Below are 17,500 nucleotides of genomic sequence, written 5' to 3'. Positions count from 1 at the left end.
CAGGTATGGGGGGATTGTGAGAAATAGCCCACTTTACTTTTTATAATATCACAAGTAACTTCATCATCTTGAAACGTGGATAATGTAACGTTGTTTTTATAATTTGTTTATTTAAATTCCTCCAAAACAAGATTGAAAGCTCCTCAAGGTGTTTGAGTTGTCCAGTTCAAATCCCATATTTAATCTTCCTTGTCTGTCCTTGATGTCCTTGTTGTAATGAGGAACAAGAGAGTTTATCTTTGTTTGGAAACTTGATCAAAATGTAGGCTGCCATCTGCTTGGAAATCTGCTAACATCACTGCCCTGCATAAAAAAGGTGCAAAAACAGATCCCTGTAACTACAGACCAATCAGCCTTCTCCCAATCATCAGCAAGGTGATGGAATCCATCATCGCCTCAGATATGAAATCCTTCCTCTTCTCCAATGGCTTGATTTCCAATCATCAATTTGGTTTCAGACCAGGTCACTCTACCCTGGATATGCTGCTTCTGCTCTCCCATCAATGGATGGAGGTCCTCAATGCCAGACAGGAAATCCGAGCCGTATCCCTGGACATATCACGTGCTTTTGACACAGTCTGGCACCCTGCACTACTCACCAAACTCTCTTCCCATGGTATTCAAGGCCATCTCCACTCATGGCTCGCAGACTTCCTCTCCTGTCGCAGTCAACGTGTGGCCCTAAATGGAGTTCTTTCATCCCCTCTTCCTGTGCAGGCTGGAGTTCCTCAAGGTAGCGTTCTGGGCCCTGTTCTTTTTCTGGTTTTCATCAATGATCTCTCGGACTCTCTGGAAAATCCTCTATTTCTCTTTGCCGACGACTCCACCCTCTGCCGTACCATCTGTCATCCCTCAGACCGGCAAGCAGCAGCTTCTTCGCTCACTGCAGATCTGGATAAAATCACAAACTGGTCCAACACGTTGAACATGTCTTTCAATCCAGACAAATCTCACACTCTCACTATGTCTCTTCGAAAGGACCGTTTACAAAACCCCCCCATCCACTTTCTCAACAATCCTCTGGAAGAAGTCTTTTCTTTCAAGCTTCTGGGTCTCACTATCTGCCATGACCTTTCCTGGGAAAGTCACATTTCCAACCTCGCCTCAAAAGCCAGTCGCCGACTGGGAATCCTCCGTCGTGCAAAGTCCTTCCTCGGCCCTCTTGAGCTCCTGACCACTTACAAAGCTTTTGTCCGTAGCCTGATGGAGTACAGCTCTCCCCTCTGGGCTGGTGCTCCTGCCTCCCACCTTTCTCGGCTTCACGCTGTCGAAACCAGGGCATTTAAGATCATCGGCATCTCCCGCAATGAAGCTGAGTCTTTGGGCCTCTCACTCAATCACCGCAGGTTGGTCGGTGGTCTTTCTGTCTTCTACCGACTCCTCTCCAGCCTTGCCCCCCTGCTCTCTCTGCGATTTGTCCCCACCACATTTCCACAGGGCGCTCAAGGTCCGCCAACAACCCCCTTCTGGTAAAACTACCAAAATCACGAATCACTGCTCATCTTCACTCTTTCATTCCTCTTTTTTCCCGCCTTTGGAATAAACTTCCTCACTCTATTCTTTCCCAATCTTCCCTCCAGGCTTTCAAAACAGCTGTTCACCACCACCTCTTATCTTCCCCCATCCAAATCCTCGATCTTTTCTACCCCCGATAATCCACCCAAGCCCACTTCCTTCAATTCTCCTGCTTTCCTTCCTGAAAGTCCCTGAAATGTCCATCTTCTCTTCGCCATGTTCCCCGTCCCATCCCCATCCCTCTCCCTTCCACAGTTCACCTAATGTGTCTGTTCCCCACTGTTTTGTCCCTTCCACTCCTGCCCCTCTTGTCTCATGCCTCCTTGCTGTGAGTTGTGTGTTCGCTCTCATACGAGCCTCGACCAAGGTATACAAAAAAAAAAAAAAAAAAAAAAAAAAACAGGGTATTTCGAGCTCTGATTCCAACACTGATTCCACAATCATCAGCAACTCTGAAGGTTCTTGATGTGTTGAACTGATCAGGTGAATTTGGAATAAACTATAAAATATAAAATCAGTAATGTAAACGATTTGCGGGGAATTGTGGAGCCGAATCGTTTCGAGCCTGATGTGAGGGAATCAAACAAAGATGGAGACAATGGAAGTGTTGGTAACGATGGAAACGCCGGCCGGTCACGTGTTCACTCCACATTGATGGGTTATGTTTTTCAGTTGACGGTTTATAAGGGATTTTGTTTTCATTGTTAAATCAGTTTAATGTGTTTCGGCACGGACATGGACACGGCACAGGCATGCACACAGCATAGGCATGGACATGGACATGGACACGGCACAGGCATGGACATGGCACAAGCATGGACATGCACACGGACACAGCACAGGCATGGACATGGCACAGACACAGCACAGGCATGGACATAGCACAGAGACAGCACAGGCATGGACATGGCACAGACATGGACACGGACACAGCACAGGCATGGACATGGCACAGACATGGACATGGACACAGCACAAGCATGGACATGGCACCGACATGGACATGGACATGGACGCAGCACAGGCATGGACATGGCACAAGCATGGACACGGACACAGCACAGGCACGGACACGGAGACAACATGGACACAGGCACGGACACGGAGACAGCATGGACACAGGCACGGACACGGACACGGACACGGCATGCACACAGCACAAGCATAGGCACGAACACCATTGACAAAATGGGTGACGACTGCTTTGTCCCACCACCACAGTATCACCAGGTCTCATGTACGTCACAGGAACGTCCCGTTTTAAAATTTCTTGGGACACCATTTGTGTCTGAGGTCGTGCCTTGTCATGTCCCACTGTCATGGAAGTGTCCTTGTTGTGTCGATGTCCCACCCCATTGGAGGGGAGGGGGAGAGTCATAGGTATTGTGGGAGTGATGGTTGATGGGGGATTGTAAGGGGATGGTGGAGAGAAGGGGGTTGTTTGGGGTGTTGTGAGGTGGAGTGGGGGCGATGCTTGATGGAGGATTGTGGGTGATGTTGTAGGGGGAGTAGTGATCTGTGTACATGTGCTGGTAGTTTGGTAGAGATGGTGTTCGAGTTTTGAGCGACGGCTGTTTCTTCCACCTAATAGTGGAGATGACATCCTCTCTCATTTGTGGTGGATAACCACAAGGTCTCGCCATTTCTGTTGATTTATAACATTTCTCGATAACATGTTCTGAGCACATATGTGAACATTTTTATGCCCGATCTACACTTGGGTACTTCCGACAAACCTCTTTGTTTCTATTTGGTGTAGTTTGGGTGTTTCCACCATTGGTGGAGCATGACACCATCTTGGTTTGTATTATGTGCTGTACAAGCACCAAGGATTCATCGACTCGGTATTTTGGTGAAAAATCTAAAATTCTACTCCGTTTGAGTTAAATCGTACCACAATGTAACCCATATTCAATGTGAAACGGATCTCAAGGAGTACTTCTGGGTGTGACGTCACGGCTAAGTTTGAAGATGAAGAAAACTTTGACTTTTATTGCAAAAGTACCTTCTTTATAAATCACAAATCGGAAACAGACACATTATAAATATTTTGTGGATTATCAAAGGATAGATAATAGAGTTGAGGTGTTCTGAGCGTTGAAAAGCTATGTGAACGAGGGAAAGGGGGTGTGGCTGCAGTCCATTGTGACATCACAATGACAATTCCAACAATAAGGAACTCTAAAGACAGAGCGGTGTCATTAAATCTTCAGTTCGTGGATCGCCGTGCACCAGCCATGTTGTTTCCCATTGCGCTGTTCGTGCTCACCATCCTCGGGAGTGGAACGTCCCGTCAATCACAGCAGGTAAGGGGGAATTGTGAGAAATAACAATGTATTGTATTCGTGGAAAGTACACAACACAATGGTAAATGAGTCACGTTCTTTGTCATTTGGTAAATCAAGTCTGTACGGAGGATTTAAAATGGGGAGTTTGTGTGTGAGTGAGGATGTGTGTGTGTGTGTGTGTGTGTTTCTCAAAGCACAATTTATTCTCTCTGCTGACTACCATATCTCTCTCTGTCTCTGTCTCTGTCTCTGTCTCTGTCTCTGTCTCTGTCTCTGTCTCTGTCTCTGTCTCTCTCTCTCTGTCTCCCTCTCTCTCTCTCCCATCCATGCTCCTCCCCCTCCTTATACACGTTAGCACCCTCCTCCCACACCCCTGTCTCACTGTCCCCCCCTCTCTCTCTCTCCCCTCTCCATTTCTTCCTCTCTGGATGTCAGTTGTATCCGGACGGTGGTTATCTCTGGACGTGTCTGAATGTTACTTTTCTCCATATATGTCTGGACAGGTGGTTTTGTCCAGGCTGTGTTTGTCTCCAGACTTTCCCGGGAGGTGTTTATCTCCGGACGGCTTGGCTCCAGGCCTCAGGCTCCAGGGTTTGCCTCCGGACACGTCCGGTCAGTGTTTATCTCTGGACATGTCCGGGTGGTGTTTGTCTCCAGGCGGTATTTCTCGTTTCATCAGTAAAAAATGGAAAATCATTTTGCTGAGACAGTATGAATCATAATTTATGCTCCACTGCACGTGTGCCTTCCCTTCCCTCCCCTCACCCTGCCTTCCCTTCCCCCATCCCTGATCTTTCCCCCTCCTCCCTCTCCCCCTATTTTTGTCCTGACTCATTGTATTCCCATCAGCGAAGCGACAGGTGGTATTTTCCAATCTAAAATAGACACATCTGGTGAGTGGAAAATTAAATAATGGTCCCAGAATGCTTTGCCTCTGTGCGCTTGGAATCTCCTCTCTCATCATCACCCAGTTCATTAGTTTATTCAACACCTGAACCCAATCGTCACCAAAGGCAGGTGAAAACTTCCACTGGTATCACATCAGGTCCCACTGACTTGCTACTTTTAAATCCTATTAAGTCGGCTATCTTGCCAAACAGTACTTTTTCAAAATATAAATCAAAGATTCCAAGAGTCACCTTGAAAAAAAAAAGAGTAGGTCGTTGAGTGGTGGTAACACAGTTGAAATCCCATATTTAATCTTCCTTTTCTGCCCTTTATAATATCGTCGTTGTGATTCCTCTTTACCCTGATGATGCGTTGAGAAACAAGAGAGTTTTTCTTTGGTTGGAAACTGCAACTTCACTTTCCCCACCAAGCAAACTTGGAATTTGCACCTTCAAGCCAAGTGCTCCTTCATGTTCGTGTTGATGGAGGAATCTTCAAGGTTTTACTTCCCAAACTCACAAATTACTTCCCAAATCCTCGTGCAGACCTGCACTCGCCAAGCGTCGTACAAACGATAACCTCTCGGACATTCCATGAGCTATTGTGTTTGTATTCTCAAACATTTCAACATCATGTTCTTATTTTGTCATTAACTTGTGGGTTTTGTAAAATAATTGTAAAAACATTGTTTCGTTGAATTTTAAATGAAATCAACATTCCTCCTTCCCCTGCCCTTGTCTATCTCCATAGGTTATCCAGAATGATGCTGTTGAGGACGGAGGGATATCTGTGGTTCGCGACGTCACGTTTGTCGTGATTTCCTTCCTTGTGTTTTATATTATAATCACATTTGATCCGTCACGTTGGTTCACCAAGAAGGGGAGCTCCAAAAGAAAGCTTTGCATTCACTGGTAAAGAACTCAAGTGACTTATTCATCAATATTTATCAAGTCTTCATCCACGAGGGAACAAGATCGCTCAGATATTTGAAGCGAGTTTATTGTGTGCGATGTGATGTTGGATTATAAGAACGAGAATTTTTTTGCGTAATATGGAATATGTTTTTTAATTGCTGGAGAAGATGGCAAGGTGTCCCGAATCCATTGGTAACATTGTTTCTCATCCAATGTTCTTAGCCTGGTGTTGGCTTAGTGGTTCGGGTGGTGGCTTGGGATCCTCGGGTCCTGAGTTCAAGCCCTGTTGGCCACTAAATTAAAAAAAAAATACACCAGGAGGTTGACTCAGCCTATCATCGTTCCGAGGTCGGCAAAATGAGCCCCAGTGTACTGGTAAGGGGGACACTGAATCAGCAGCATTGCCGCGTCCCAAGCAATGATGCAACCAGCAGCTGCAGGCTGCACTCGATGGAGAGAGATCCAATGTTCTGGGGCCATCTTAGATTTCAAAATGGCCGCAATGTTCCACCAAATTTCCGATTAACTCGGGCTGTGAAAGTCACATGAAGTCTGTTTTGGTGGCAATACCCACATTTGTCATGCCAAGAAGTTAAAAACACACAATTTTAATTTTCTCAATGTTATGGATGGTGACCATCTTGGATTTCAAAATGGCTGTGATGAACAAACCCACTTTTGCTGTATTAATCAAAGTTAGATTTGGTGTAAATACCTCATTGGTCATTTACAGGTGGGGTATAACTTTGGTAAGTCTTCACTGTGGGAAACTGTTTGTAATTATAGTTGTGTATTCAGTGACCTGTGTATCAAACAAGCTCGAATGAGCTAAGATCCTCGTCCTCTTTATGATGACGTCATAAAAACGAATATGACGTCATTGTGATGTATGAGGTTTGCGAAAAATTATCTGTGCTAATGCCCGGCTTGATTCGTGCAAACAAAATTCAAACAACTTGCCTAGTTTTGGAGATAATGGTTGAAGCGATTTCCATTAGCGGCGATATTATGACGTCAACTTTTTTTCTCAGAAGAATTTCCAAAATCGGAGATGGTTACTGCCTGCACGTGGGCTTTCTGCATATACATGGCAAGTTTCACGAAGATCCGATGAAAACTCTGGGTTGTGAAACAAAAAGTCAAAAAATAGGAATGACGTCATAAAATATGATATGACGTCATAGTGATTATCGTGTGTGTGTGGTAATTCATCTCTGCTAATGCCCTGTTCGATTCCCGCAAACAGAATTCAAAAAGCTTGCCTGGTTTGAGATTATTGTTTAGGCGATTTCCATTCGCGGAGATATTTTGACGTCATCACTTTTTTTCAAGGAGGAATTTTCAAAATCGGATATGGTTACTGTCTGCGCAGGGTATTTTTACATATATACGCCAAGTTTCAGGAAGTTTCGATGAAAACTGTCAGCTGTGAAACAAATGAAACAAAAAAGTCAAAAAATAGGAATGACGTCATAAAAATTGTTTCGACCTCATAGTGATGCATCATATATGCGTTTATTCATCTCTGCTAATGTCCTGTTCGATTCCCACAAACAGAATTCAAAAAGCTTGCCTGGTTTCGGAGATATTTTTTAGGCGATTTCCATTAGCGGAGATATTTTGACGTCATAACTTTTTTGTCTAGGAGGATATTTCAAAATCGGAGATGGTTTCTGTCTGCGCAGGGTATTTTTACATGTATACGCCAAGTTTCAGGAAGTTTCGATGAAAACTGTAGGTTGTGAATCAAAAAAGTCCACAAGAACAACAACGTGAGTAAGACTTCGAGATCCTCCAAGAGGATATAAAAACCTGTGAAAGTTTCAGCAAAGTCTGTTTTGTAATTCATGAAAAATCTGCACTTCTGCAGTTCAGCAAAGTCGATAGACTGCCCCTCATCGATGTGGTCTTTAAGAACACTGAAGAACTCTCGGTCTGTGGCAATAAATGCAACACTCACTGGAGGCAGTTTTTGTGAAGCAGGAGGTGTGGTGGTACAGAATGTCACGAGACAGTAAATCTCCAGCAGACATCACGTCGGCAAGCCTAACTTTCCAGGCATCATATCCACTGCTGTTTGCAATTTCTTGGATTGTTTTGTCCCATGTTACCAGGAATTGGCCCTTCTGGAGGATTTCATGTATTTTTGGCTCTTCCTCACCTGTGGTTGGTTGACAAAATAAACATTTTAATTTGACAAAGAGTGTACTGCTCAAACGAGTCTGCTTAATAGATTCTGAAGCACTGGGTTGTCCTCTTTGTCAGTAAAGTTGTGTCTTGTGAAGCAACAGCAAGCTTGCTTCTTCTTTCATCTCTATCCAGGTGACTTTGTTTTATCCAGGTGACTCGGTTTTACCCGAGCGAGCTCTTTGGGAGATGACATCATGTATCCCATAACACAATGTGAAACATGAGAAGTTGATGATGATGCAAGTGAAAGAACGAGATTTTTGTTTTTGTAATAACAATCGAGCTGAAATAATGAAGGATGACCAGACAGTACATTTCCCAAATTCACCAAATGCTTGTTCCTTATTGGCCTCCGTATTTTGTTAAATTTTAACAAACAGATTCCTCATAACTCTTTATATTTACTGAGTGACAGTTTTTCTTCCAGCTCTTTGTTTGTTAATTTGATCCATGGTGAATATTCTAAAAAGTACATTTACCATTATCTTCGCCTGATGTACAAGTGAAGTAATTTTATTTTTTATAAACAGTACGTGATGACATGAATGATGTCCCAGCATGTGACACAAGTTGAAACCTCTGACTGCATTTTATGTTCACACAAAGTGGCAATGATGTCTGAAGGAAGATCCTTCAGGTTATTCATTCAACATTTCTTGTGAATATAAACTAAAACTCACCGACTTAGTGTTGATTTCCAAGGAATAGTTTGTTGATTAAAGTTTTCGGCCAAAAAAAACTTCTGAAACGGCGATTTTACAATCCAAGATGGCACCAAATTACTCCATGAAAAATGTTACCAATGGAATTCCTGCAAAGTCAGACATAATTTACAAAAAAGGCACAATTTCCTTCTTTCGCAAAACAAATGCAAAAGTTCAAAACATGCTCCACCATTACATGAGATTCTTCACATAATTAAGTGTGATTCATCGTTCTACATCGTTCCTTCAGACATTGTTTAAGTTACACCTGCGTGTTCCATATTCCGTATCCTCCAGAATTGTAACACTCGTGGAACATGTTTATCTATGTTTTACAAAACCATGTGTTCAATACTTTACATGTGATGTAATACTTCATTAGAGCTTGAACTGAGAATGTTTGTTTGTTTGTTTTGTTGCAGTTTAAGATGTCGACATCAAGTGAAACGGAAAAATGAATCGAAAGACGATCCACCATTGGTAATGGAGGTTCAGGAAACCGAACACCTTGATATTCAGAAAGCAGAGGGAAAGGAGGTTCTGGCAATTACTGAAAAAATTGAGATAATCGCAAAACAGAACATTGTTGACAAAGAAGCGGAAGAGGAAAATCAAAAGGAGAAACAAAAGCTTCAGGAATATGAGGCTCGTTTGGTCAAAACCGAAAGAAATCTCTTACAAAGAGAGAAGTTTGTGCAGGAAATGGAACATGAGTTGATGGAAAAGGACGTGCAACGGAAATTGGAAAAAGAATTATGGCTAAAGGAGGAAGAGGAGCGGAAGAAAGGAGAGGAGGAACAGCAGAGGCAGAAAAATAAAGAAGAGCAGAGAAAAATGAATGAACAGGAGAGGGAAAATGAACAAGAGCAGAGGAAATATGAAGAAAAGCTCAGGATGAGAAGGAAAGAAGAATCCACACGAGCAAAAGAGCGATTCCGAGTCCGAATGTGGGAAAAACGCAAAAATGAAGAACTTCATCAGAAAATGCTTTTTGTACAACGCAGAATGTTCGAGATTGATAACTGGAAGAAACGAGTGCAGCAGCAGGAACGATACCTGCAGATAAGTAAAGAACAGGAGATGGAGCGACAAGGTGTGTTTGACTCATTCATGAATGGGAAAGATGAGAAGATAAAGAAACGGCAGCTTCGTATGCACCAACAAGGAAAGGAGCTTAAAGATGGAGAGTACAGGCTGCTTAAATTGGACGAAGAGACTCGTCTTAGAGAGAGAGAGCACAAGGAAGAACAAAAGCAATGTGAACTTAAATGGAAACTGAAAGAGTTCATGTTGATGGTCAGAGAACGAGAGATGAGGGACAGAAAAAGTAATGTGGAGTTTAGGGAGAAGGAGGTCTTGGAAAGAGAGACAAAAGTACAAAATGCAGGAAAGCTTGCTGAGAAAAACGAGGAACAAGTGCTTGGAACTAATGATGGGCTGCAGCAGCAGCAGCAGAAACAGGACAATGTTGAGCCGACTGACCCAAAGCCTCACAGTGATGACGGGCTGGAGCAACAACAGCACAAACAGGACTATGTTGATTTGCCGCCGCCGACTGACCCGAAGCCTCACATGGTGAATATTGACACACATGTCACGTCAAAGCGGCAACCTCACATGGTGAATAGTGATGAGGGGCTGTGGCAGCAACCATTGTACAGTGTTGTCCTCCAAAAACAACCGAAGCCTCAACGTGAAGGCAAGTTTCATCAGCAGAACCAGCACGATGTTCACCGGCTGCCGCCCAAACGGGAGACCGACCATTCTTCTCAGTCTGAGTTTCTCAAGGGTGAACAAGCGGAAATTGAAAGGCGCAAAAACAACCTCGTGTTCTTTGGAGTGAAGGAGGGAAAAGGTGTACATGATGAGGAGGCGGTGGCAACATTAATAAAAGCCATGAACCTGGACATCGAGCCTGCACAGACTTTCCGCTTCGGACGCTATGTTGAGAACAGCATCAGACCCCTGAAAGTTGTTTTCAGATGCGAGTCTGACAGGAATCAGGTTCTTACGAATAATAATAAAAAGATACGGAATTTGAAGGATCCCTCTCTCTGGCCAAGAAACATTTTCATCACTCCAGACTACACTCAGCTCCAAAGAGAAAAACAAGAGTTACTGCTGAGTGATCTTGAGAAAAAGAGAGAAAGTGACCCAAACGGGCGATACACCATTAAAGGAGACAAAGTCATCCACCTGAAGGAGCGTAAGGGTAAACCTCATCTCCATAGATGACAACCATCCCTCCTCATCTCCAACGATCACGAACCATCCCTCCTCATCTCCAAAGATCACGACCATCCCTCCTCATGTCCCATCTCACAGAATACAGTCTCCTCATGCTGCACACTTTAAAAGAAACACAGAGTATATTCTGTTGAAAACAATTTCCTTCAACTCATGATCTCTTCCAAACAAGTGATTGTACCCGATATCCCATCGGATCCGTAACCGAAACCTTTTTTGAAAGTACAGACAAGGACAGGATTTCACTCCTGATGGATATTTTGCATTTAATAAGAACAGGAACCTGAACTTTTATCGTGAAGTTACCAAAGCTGCAGAAAATCATGGTGGGTTCTTATTGTTGAGGAAAAGGAATTCCACACCGACTTCCATTGTTCATTGTCTTCTTCCTGAACGGAAACCTCACCGTGATGACGGACAGCAACAATAGAAGCGATATGCTCTGCAAGACCTTCAACAGGTAAGCACTTTTAATTGTCTTTTGACAGGTGGGGTGAACACACTGGGTGCAAACACAACCAACCACAAGATCAAAACATTAAATTGAAATTAATTTTGGAACTTTGTCTTTCACAGACATTGCTGTTCATACTTCCTTCGATGAAAAAGAATATCCTTAATTGTGGAGATAATTGTAATTATAATTTTTGGTGGGAAGGAAACTTCTTGACATGGTCATCCCCATGCAGAATATAAAACAAGAACTTTAACTCCCTTCGATTGAATGAGATCACCTGATTCACCCTCAGAAGAGGTGCTCCTTCCTGCTCACCTGAAACCATCCCACCGGGTGGAACGTAAGTTACTCAGACTCTTGTCCTACATCAGAAATTATTCCAAACTTTGTCTGAACCACATGTTCTTCACCTGCATCACGTCCCATTTTGTCTGTTCCTCAGAAGTGTTGAGGACAAACAAATATTTTGCTGAACTCGAATCCAGACGAGCAGCAAACAAATCTTTCAGTTGGTCGAAGTCTGGCGTAAGTGTTAATGTGTCCGTATCAAAGTCATGACGTGCACGTGGATGATCATTAAAATTAATTGTTTGAAAAATCCAGTGGGAATTTGTGATGAAGAAAATAAAGATGTGAAATTGAAGGCAAAAGAAAGAAGAGAATTTAACTGAGATGCAGAAGCAATTGATGGGATATCATATTTCCAGGATTGTGATGGAAGGTATGATAATGATAATGATGGAGATGACGATGACAATGCTATTGAGGGATTTTGACTTCCTTTTGTTGATGTGTGTGCAGAGGAAGAAGTTTCAGTCACAGCCACTGGAGAAGATGTGATCTTTGGCAGTGGATCCATCATCACTCCGTCGTACAAGCTCCAGGAATGTAAGACGAAACATCAGACTCTTACAGACGGCTGATCCAAGATGAAAAAAAAATGAACATCCGTCTCTGGAAGTACAGGTACTCAAACCTTGCAGAGACCTGATTTACTCACATCGTGCGTGACTTCATCACTGTACAAACTCATTTGCACTCCATTGTCTTTCACTGGTTTTTTTTCTCCCAGCAACCTTCAGCTGAGACCCAGCGTACGAGTTCGAGCAACCTTCAGCTGAGACCCAGCGTACGAGTTCTAACAACCTTCAGCTGAGACCCAGCGTACGAGTTCTCGCAACCTTCAGCTGAGACCCAGCGTACGAGTTCTCCCTTGATGACTTTTTTGATTGTGAATTTTGTTATTTTTAATTTCTGTGAATAAAGTGAACCTAAAATCTCTTCTCCTTTCAAATCATATGATGTACAAAACATGGTGATGAAAATGGCTCCGAGGGGATTACAAATCTTTGAAAAATTTCAAGTGTTTGTTCATTTGTTTGTTGTTCTTTCACTCACAAACCGAAGCACCCAGAGACCCCAAATTTTGGGTGGACTCACGTTAGAATGTGGGCAAGATTTTACGTGAACGCATGTTGGTCTTCGAGGCCGTTTTGAGAGTAAATGCTACGAAGAGGTGAATATTGGGATGTGGGGTTAGGTAACACTCAAAAGGTAACCACCATGCGGCCAATAACTCCAAAGCTTTTCAATGCACAACACGTCCTGAAACGCTGGCTCGGTAGTGATGGGTACCACCCCAGTGTGTTGTACAATGCAAAATCCAAAACACATTCAGGAGTTACATGTGAAAAACAAAAACCTTAAATTAATCAGGACATTATCGTGATTATTCCACTTTAATTTCTCACAAAAGAACGACTGAAGATATGAAAATAAGGTGAAAATTGCCTGACAATGGAAGATGGGAACCCCACCCATTCCCTCACCCTCACACCCTCACCCCCCCCCCCAAACCCAAACCCTCACACCAGAGATCCTTTCCATCCCACCTCTTTTTCTTCTCTTAGTGTTAGCAACCATGACAAATGTAAAAGTTGGTGTGGATTTTCCCAGACATCCAAGCAGAAATCATCAGTCAGCTCCCGACCCTAATCGGGAATGGAGGGGGGGGGGGTTCTGCCCATCACGGAATGCGAGGTACTCCAGTCTGCTTTGTAATATTTACTGGAGATTATGCCAGTAATTTTTCGTTCATGTGGAACAAAAATTGTCCAGGTGAGGTGAAAGCAATGTGTGGTGTCCTTCAGACTCCCTCACTGAAAGAATCTGGTGAGAAGGATCAGCATCAGGAAAATGAACTACATGTCCATACAGCTGCAGCTGATGATCACTTACTTTGCAGGTAACAAATCTCATTTGACTCTCAACAACCCCTCATTGACAAAATCCAACCAGCGATAGCCAGGAATTCTGCGAAGAGACCCAGCACCATAAGAATTAAGTTGCCATCTCAGATCCCTGGTCAGAGCCCAAGTCTCACATCCATAGAGCAAGACTGGAAGCATCAAGGACCTGAAGACCTGAACTTTCTTCCTCCCGCACAGGTACTGGCACCGTCACACCCCATTATCCAGTGAATGCATGACTTCAAAGGCCTGACCCAGACATCTATTGACCTCTGGCTCACAGCCAGCAGAGACGTGACTATCACTGCCTCGGAAAGTGAATCTCTCCGTGACCTCAACATCCTCGCCACAAACAGGTACAAACAAGATAGCAGCATCCAAGATGTCATTGAAAGCCTGGATCTTAGTTTTGACCCAGGGAACCCATAATACCAGCAGCTCAGACTCATTCAGCACCTCGAAGGTCCCCAAAAGGATATCTTGAGTCTCCGCCAAGATGACTGCATCATCTGCGAAATCAAGGTCAGAGATCTTGACATTCTCATACTCTGCACCGCAGCTTGATCTCTCTGACATGCTCCCAGAATCCAGTTCATACAAGCGCTGAAAAGTGTGGGGGCCAGTACACACCCCTGACGAACTCCAGCAACAAGTCGAAATCAAAAGGCACTCGTTCACCACTTGCTTCACATGTGTACCAAATTTCGTAAATATATCTTGAGGGGATTTGTAGTGAAGCTCCAGAAACGAAATGTGACGGACGGACGGACGGAACCCATTTCTATATCCCCCGCCAACTTCGTTGGTTGGTGGGGATTATAATTCAGATTTGGTATCATCACATCTCACAGCACTTTCAGTACCAGTGCAGTTCAGACAACACATCAGTGTTTGAGCTTGTCACCTCCACCACTGAATGGGGATGGAGGACATGTTTTCACCTCTGTCCATTTGTATGTCTGTCTGTGAGCAGGATATCTCAAAAGATTTGGAATGGATTCGGTGGACAAGATGGGTGTGTGACAAAGACAAATTGATTAGATTTTGGTGAAATCTGGATCCGGATCTGGATACAAGAATTTTAAGTGATTCTTCACCATTTACAGAGACAGGGCCAAAAAGGATATATAACATGATATCTCAAAAATTTGTGGACACATTCGGATGAAACCTCATGGACAGATTTGGTGTATGACAAGGACGAATTCGTTAGATTTTGGTGAAGATTCAGATCCAGATGCTGGAATTTTTAAAGCGATTCTTCACCATTGAGTGATCGGACCAAAAAACATGGAATGGAGAGCATGATATATCAAGTTGTGGCCCCATTTGTTCGGATGAAACTTGGTGGTTGAGTAGGGAGGTGAGGAGAACAAGCTGGTATCTGTTTGTGTTTGACTCCTTTGGCTTCCTCTTCCATATTTGTTGAAAACTGGTGGTTGCACCCAGGGGTGCATATGGGGGGGGAGGGTTTGTGGGTTTTTCGGCATTAAAAAATCCATGGTGGAGGGAGGGGGTAATCCCTCTGTAATCCTGGGGGTAGTCTTCACCATTGAGAATTTTGGTTGAGGTCCTGATGCAGATCCGGTCAATCGATGGGGTACAAAACATAAACTGTTCAACTTCGTTCATTTTCTCCCGTTTGTGTGTTTGTTAATTGTGAAATCAAAGGTTTTTCAAGTGCATCACATTGGTTGGTCACGTGTGTTATTCTGTCTGTTTGTTGATTGTGAAATTGAAGATTCGCAAGCACTGTCCATTGGGTATGCCTGGTGTTAGCTTTCTGGTTTGGGTGGTGGGCTTGGGATCCTCAGGTCCTGAGTTCAAATCCCACTCAGCTGCTGAATGAATACCAGGTGGCGTTGACTTTGCCTGTCATTTTACTGAGGTTGGCAAAGTGTGTGCCAGCTTGCTGGCATCTTGTGTTGGAGTGGTGACCAGTCCAGGATTGTGCCCACTCGCCAAGGAGACTGCTGAGGCAGAAACAATCCTCTGCAAAAGAGTATGGTCCCAATGGATGGATGTATATTGGCTGGTCTGTTCTGTTGTTCTCTCTGTTTGTCTGTCAATTGCCAACAGGTCTCAATTTTACTGTGATATTCAAGAAACTTCACCACCTGGTAGTGATAGTGACAAGCTGGAAACCTATTGTTTTGAGGTCAAAAGGTCAAGGTCACATTTATAGTGAATTTTCAATCGATTCACCATATATATGTATATATATATATATATATATATATGTATATATATATATATATATATATATATATATATATATATATAATCTCCTGGTGTTGGCGCAGTGTTTAGCGCAGTGGCTTGGGATCCAAAAGGTCCTGAGTTCAAGCCCCATTGGGCCACTGAATTAATACACCAGGGGGTTGACTCAGCTTGTCATCCTTCCGAGGTCGGCAAAATGAGTACCAGTGTACTGGGCCGGTGTATACCCCGGTTAAAATAGGTGTACCATATCCCTGTGTCGTAAGAGGCGACCAGGGTTGCGTCAGGAAGGGCATCCGGCGTAAGACATGTGCCAAATCACAATGCGGATCATACGGATGATCCGCTGTGGCGACCCCGAAAGGGAGCAGCCGAAAGAAGAAGATATATATATACATATACATATACATATACATATATATATATATATACATATACATATATATATATATATATATATACATATACATATATATATATATATATATATATATATATATATATATTTATATATATTGTTGTGGTTACCAAATTCGCAAACCACCATTCAGGTCCCTTAGGTGAGATATCTCGGTAAGTACATGTGTAGTTAGGCCCAAACCCGTTGTCTAGTGGGAATACATGTCATTCATGCGTGCTGCGACTCTTCAGGATAGCCGTTTTTCTTTTACTATCTTTATTTTGGACCAACCGCCATTGTTACCACCGCCAATCGCGTCTCAACAGTCGTCACAACATCAACCACCCACCACAACGCCGCTTCACCACAACAGCCACGACCTTTCCCGTCACACCTCGCAACCGTCGCATCGCCACCGTTCTTGCGCCGCTTGTGGGTACCGGTATTGGACTCGTGCAGGGCGCGCGCCGAACAGCGTGTACAAAACCACGGATTTTCCGCTCCAAAAACGGATCAAAAACGACACACGCCCACTTTTGTTCCGTCCAATCGGTGAGCGAGGGGTGATTTGGCCCCGCCTCCAGGGCGTTGGAGGGCGGTCGCTATATGCAAATTCATGGATCAAAATGCATTCACGCCCACTTTTTCTCGGGCCAATGGGGAGCGAGGTGAAAGGTCGAAGGCAGGGGGTCAAAGGCGAAGCCTCGGGGCTTATATAAGCGGCTGCGTTCGTCAGAAAAGAGTTGGTCGTTGGTTGTTGGTCGTCGTCGTCGTCGTGTGCGTTGGAGTCGGAGCGAAGAGGACGGAGCTGTGGAGAGGCGGCGAAGGCAGACGAGGGGGTGCTCGCGTCGTGCCGGGAGCTGCACACCAGGGAGGCCGACGGCGCGACCTGGTCGAGGTGGAGACGCTCGTCGCGGGACTCGAGACAGAGTAGAAATCCTCCTTTCCCCGAGCATCAGCAACCCCCTCCTGTTTCCCCCCCGCGCTGAGATAGTGCGACCAAGGGGGCCCCTTTTCCCACCCCCTACCAGACACTGTCCGCGAGGCCCGCGGAGTTGAGGCACCATCGCCGCTCCGCGTCTCATCACCAGACGGGTAGGCCCGACCCGGTCTCGGCCTCAGGCCCGCCTCATCCTTGAGGGTGTTCTTTTTCTTGGTTTTGGGTATGTGTTGTCGGCGCCGTCTGCGAAGTAGAATTGTATAAGTGTTGCCGTGTGCTCGGTCGTCGGTATTAGCTCTGCATTGTGTCTTCGCTTTTACATTTGCTTTTTGTGTAAAATTGCATTGTGTTTCTCTTCTTTTCTATGTGCTTTTGGTGGAATTGTATATGTGTGCTTTCCGTTCATCGCGAATAAATGTGCTTTATGTTGAACTGTTTTCCCCGCTTCGCTTCGTCATTTCTTTCATTGAATCCTCATCTTGCTTCAC

At 44.2% G+C, this 17,500-nt stretch overlaps 1 protein-coding gene and 1 long non-coding RNA gene across 3 annotated transcripts in view; one reads left to right on the top strand and one right to left on the bottom strand.

The window, feature by feature from the left end:
* Positions 1–17,500, bottom strand: part of LOC147015177 (uncharacterized) — a 177,247-nt gene that overhangs the window by 7,867 nt on the left and 151,880 nt on the right. For both annotated transcript variants that reach the window (XR_015050230.1, XR_015050229.1), the window contains exon 3: positions 8,476–8,606. This is a non-coding gene — a long non-coding RNA (uncharacterized LOC147015177). The remainder of the gene's footprint in view (positions 1–8,475; positions 8,607–17,500) is intronic.
* Positions 5,446–12,689, top strand: LOC147015183 (uncharacterized). Its single transcript, XM_085849734.1, has 6 exons — positions 5,446–5,602; positions 8,922–11,206; positions 11,323–11,543; positions 11,646–11,728; positions 12,005–12,169; positions 12,276–12,689. The coding sequence occupies exon 2, from the start codon at positions 8,983–8,985 to the stop codon at positions 10,732–10,734; it is 1,752 nt and encodes a 583-aa protein (XP_085705860.1). The 5' UTR covers positions 5,446–5,602; positions 8,922–8,982; the 3' UTR covers positions 10,735–11,206; positions 11,323–11,543; positions 11,646–11,728; positions 12,005–12,169; positions 12,276–12,689.

Source organism: Eptatretus burgeri, chromosome 12, assembly GCF_056783735.1.
Source record: "Eptatretus burgeri isolate ZD-2024b chromosome 12, Ebu_testis_v1, whole genome shotgun sequence".
Taxonomy (NCBI): domain Eukaryota; kingdom Metazoa; phylum Chordata; class Myxini; order Myxiniformes; family Myxinidae; genus Eptatretus; species Eptatretus burgeri.
The sequence above is the reverse complement of the archived record's forward strand: the minus strand, read 5'-3'. Positions and strand labels throughout refer to the sequence as shown.

What these genes read in the sequence shown, in the direction of transcription:
- LOC147015183 (XM_085849734.1), top strand. Translation starts at nt 8,983, where the DNA reads ATGGAGGTTCAGGAAACCGAACACCTTGATATTCAGAAAGCAGAGGGA.